Source organism: Sinocyclocheilus grahami, unplaced genomic scaffold (genome assembly GCF_001515645.1).
Source record: "Sinocyclocheilus grahami isolate Dianchi unplaced genomic scaffold, SAMN03320097.WGS_v1.1 scaffold734.1, whole genome shotgun sequence".
NCBI lineage: Eukaryota > Metazoa > Chordata > Actinopteri > Cypriniformes > Cyprinidae > Sinocyclocheilus > Sinocyclocheilus grahami.
Genome location: NW_015505913.1, coordinates 154,222 through 155,603, shown reverse-complemented (window position 1 = coordinate 155,603; position 1,382 = coordinate 154,222). Strand labels below are relative to the sequence as shown.

General features: G+C 43.6%; 2 protein-coding genes across 4 annotated transcripts in view; one reads left to right on the top strand and one right to left on the bottom strand.

Moving 5' to 3' along the window:
* LOC107560584 (zinc finger protein 501-like) overlaps positions 1–1,382 on the top strand; it is a 176,198-nt gene that overhangs the window by 166,765 nt on the left and 8,051 nt on the right. The window lies entirely within an intron of this gene.
* Positions 1–1,382, bottom strand: part of LOC107560570 (zinc finger protein 239-like) — a 9,098-nt gene that overhangs the window by 4,263 nt on the left and 3,453 nt on the right. The window contains exons 4-5 of the mRNA XM_016244789.1: positions 895–1,181; positions 443–764 (exon numbers count right to left, since the gene is read on the bottom strand). Of these exons, the coding sequence (XP_016100275.1) occupies positions 443–764; positions 895–1,181 (609 nt within the window). The remainder of the gene's footprint in view (positions 1–442; positions 765–894; positions 1,182–1,382) is intronic.

Below are 1,382 nucleotides of genomic sequence, written 5' to 3'. Positions count from 1 at the left end.
AGGGATGTGTTAACGATGTGAGTGAGTGCAGGTACAACGGCAGGAGAAATGGCTTGAAGGAGATGAGATGGAATAGGATGATTGGGAAGGATGAGTTTGGAGACTTCTGCCTCAGAGAGTGAACAGAAGGATGTGAACGAGTGTATGTTTGCTGGTAAGATGGTCTTGACAGGTTGTGGTGTGGCAAATTGTGCATTGAGGTTTGTAATTTTATTAATGAAGAATGTGGCATAGTCGTCAGCTGTTAGAGTTGATGAAGGAGGGGGAGGAGATGTTTTAAAGAGCATGCGAGAGTTAGGCGAAATGATCCCAAATATCTAAAAAGATCTTCTCTCAAACCTGATCAGACCATCAGAGACCATCAGCCAATATGAACCCGAATCTCTGCTGACATTCAAGCGCCATGAAAAACTACAAAGGGTCATAAAAGGAAGAATCAAACCTGGAGGAATGAAATCTTCATCATCCTCCTCCTCCTCCTCTTCCTCTGCGGTGGTCTCTTCTCCTCGGCTCTCGATCAGGTTCCTGCAGTCCAGCAGTTTGACGGAGCACATCTTCAGCGGCGCCTGCAGCATCTGCTGTTCTCCAGCGTTACGGTCAGAGGTTTGATCAGTGGATTCATGATCCTGAGCGTCAGTATAACACAGCAGAGTGAGGCTGAGCTCCGAGTCCTGTGTGTCTCTGGATCTCTGATCTCTGACGCTCCAGACTGAATCCTGAGCTTCTGTCCCGTCAGCCACGCGCACCGAAACCTGCTCCAGATCCTGAGGAACACATCACAGATAAACACTAATAAACAACCAGCTGGTGATATTAACCTCACGACTCAGACGTTTGGTGTGTAACAGAAGTCTCATTGAGTGATGGAGCTGAAGGATGAAGAGCTGCTCAAACCTCTCCTCTTTCTCTCAGCTTTGCCTCCAGTGACGCCACCTCTTTCTTCAGCCCACAGATTTCTGAGATGAAATCCTCAATCTCCAGCATGGACAGATCAGTTCCTACTGATTTACAGCAGAGCACATCCACCTGCGCTTTCATGCTCAGCATCTGAACACACACAGCATGATTACTACAAGAAGCATTTATAATGAACTGATCAAACCCAAAATGAAAGTCGTAAATTAAGCATGAAATTATAAGATTTGTACCCTTTTCTAAGCATTCTATAAGAGTGTCCAGGACTGAAAATTAAACAATGTGGTAATCTAGTAACAGGCTTTATTACAAATACAATATTTTAAACATGGTCACTGTAGCAAAACGATGGCAAATGTGTGGTTACTGTGTTTTTATTACAAATACATACCTGTACATTCATTAAAACATTTATATATGTTTTTTCCCCCTCTATATATTCCCTGTTGAAAAAAACAGCATATGCT